The 2,306-nt window shown below is 30.2% G+C and overlaps 1 protein-coding gene across 1 annotated transcript; it reads left to right on the top strand.

The window, feature by feature from the left end:
• Positions 1-292: 292 nt before the first annotated feature.
• On the top strand, positions 293-1,521 carry LOC111036067 (tigger transposable element-derived protein 6-like). Its single transcript, XM_022317962.1, has 2 exons — positions 293-972; positions 1,452-1,521. The coding sequence occupies exons 1-2, from the start codon at positions 293-295 to the stop codon at positions 1,519-1,521; spliced, it is 750 nt and encodes a 249-aa protein (XP_022173654.1).
• The last annotated feature ends 785 nt before the right edge of the window (positions 1,522-2,306 follow it).

Below are 2,306 nucleotides of genomic sequence, written 5' to 3'. Positions count from 1 at the left end.
GGATACCTCTGAATAACGGACGCGGACAGATTAGGTAGTCCGAAGTGTTTAAATATATCTAAATAACGGACAGCTGTCCAAGAAATACAAACTTATTGTGTAGGTATAGGTACAATACAATATGTAATATACAATATATTTTACCGATAAAGACATTTATCTAAATCGTAATTTAATGAATACGATAAGGTATGAAAAATTACAAAATTAAATAAGAACCTATACGAGCGATAGTGATGTTATGACTTAGGTACTGATATCAATAGCATTGTCCGTTAGTATCGTATTTACCATGGCTCCGGTACGGTCGCGTTTGACGTTGAAAAATAAAATCGACATAATAAAATGTTATGATGCAAAAAAACAAAGTGTTCGTGAATTAGCGACTCAATTTAAAGTTGGTAAAACTCAAATTGGAACCATACTCAAGTCCCGGGTAGATCTATTGCGTAAATGGTGTGATGAAAACGTGAATGGAGAGACAAAAAAGAATTTTATTGAAGGTAAGGGCTTTGAAATAGACCATGTGTGTTATGAATGGTTCTGCCGCGTCCGTGCTAAAAATTTGCCTATCTCTGGTCCTCTCATACAGCAAAAAGCTATAGAAATTGCTAAAACTTTGGGTAGAACTAATTTTAAAGCGTCTAATGGATGGCTAGAAAAATTTCGCAAACGTCACAATATTGCTTATAAAGCTATCTGTGGAGAAAGTAGTTCCGTTGACCATGATATTGTGGACGACTGGAATAATAAATTAGTCGAAATATGTGAAGGATTTGTTCCAAAAAATATTTTTAATTTAGATGAAACTGGCTTATTTTTTCGTGCTTTACCCAATAAAACAATGTGTCTCAAAGGTGAGAACTGCAGTGGTGGAAAAATAAGTAAAGAACGAATTACAGTTATGTTGTGTGTTAATATGGAAGGCGATTTTGAAACACCTTTGGTGATTGGAAAGGCGTTAAAACCCCGGTGTTTTGAAAAAAACAAACTAAAATTTCAGATTTTTTTTTTCAATAAGTAATTTTGTATAACATATTTTATTACGTCTAATTATAATAAATTATGTAATGATAAATAAATGTTTAAAAAGTCAATAAAATTTAAGTTTTCAGACATAAATACATACATATTATTTTATCAATTTTTCCCAATAGCGGACACCTCTCAATAGCGGACAATTTGGTCGGTCCCGTGAGTGTCCGCTATTCAGAGGTTTTACTGTATTATACATAAATGCTACAATAGAATTAAGAAAAATGAATTAAATACATATACACAGCGCGGGGTCAATTTAAAGAAAAAATATACGGTACGAATTCCAAAAAATGTTATACAAATTGGATAACTTTCAAACAACAGGCGATTTCAACTTTAATTTGACTCGGTGAGTGTTATTGTTACCACCTGTTTGAATACAGTTATATAATGAAATGTTCTTTGTTATACAGATTCGACTATGAGGAGACATCTTTGTTGGTTGATGTTGGAGGTAGGCACATATCAAAAAATTTTATATAGACCCCATTATTAATAAAAACAAAGATTTCAACTTCATAGAAATATTAGTAATTACTGCAATATTAAAAAACCAACTTAAAACGGTAATAATTTATAAGAAAAAAATTCTAGTTAAGAGGACGCCACACTTTCTAGTTATGAGCATTTTAAATTTACATTTATTATGCAAGCATGCCTCGCTTAAAAATTGAAGTATCGTAAAAAATCTTCTAACAAAATACAGATAAAGTTCTTACCATCAAGTTTCATAATAGGTCGATTTACTCTAATTTTTAAGCTAACGGCATAAGACTTGAACTGTTGAGCTTAAATTTAGTATGTTACGCGTTTGTAAGACGGAGACAACACATGCAGGTGTGGCGTCCTCTTAATAATAAATAATACTAAATAATATATTGGTAAATTTTTCAGAGGAAACAGTTATATTATCATTTTTTATCAATAGCCGAATTCTTATCCCTATCTTACAACTATCCGGTTTGTATATTGTTTGGTTAATAAATTATTACTAAACTACTATTATTATTATTATTTTTTTTTTATTGATATTTTTGTAGCATCGGTGACGTGGGCCATTAGCTTTATACTCTTCTATTATTGTTGTTATCGTTAAGTTACGTTACTTTATTATCGGGTCGCGAACAAAATATTTATATTATTATTAAAATGTATATCGTTTAAGCGAAGATAAATTACTAATAAGAAATTCGAAAAAGAAACTTTAAAAGATTTATAATATGTAGCCGCATACTAATGATGATAAAAATATTTGATGGCATATAATA

Source organism: Myzus persicae, unplaced genomic scaffold (genome assembly GCF_001856785.1).
Source record: "Myzus persicae strain clone G006 unplaced genomic scaffold, MPER_G0061.0, whole genome shotgun sequence".
Lineage (NCBI taxonomy): Eukaryota > Metazoa > Arthropoda > Insecta > Hemiptera > Aphididae > Myzus > Myzus persicae.
This window is presented reverse-complemented; position numbering and strand designations above follow the sequence as displayed.

Excerpts from the sequence above, each read along its gene's own strand:
- LOC111036067 (XM_022317962.1), top strand. The coding sequence starts at position 293 with ATGGCTCCGGTACGGTCGCGTTTGACGTTGAAAAATAAAATCGACATA. Across the intron at positions 973-1,451 it reads GGAAAGGCGTTAAAACCCCG|ATTCGACTATGAGGAGACAT; the intron begins GTGTTTTGAAAA and ends TTTGTTATACAG.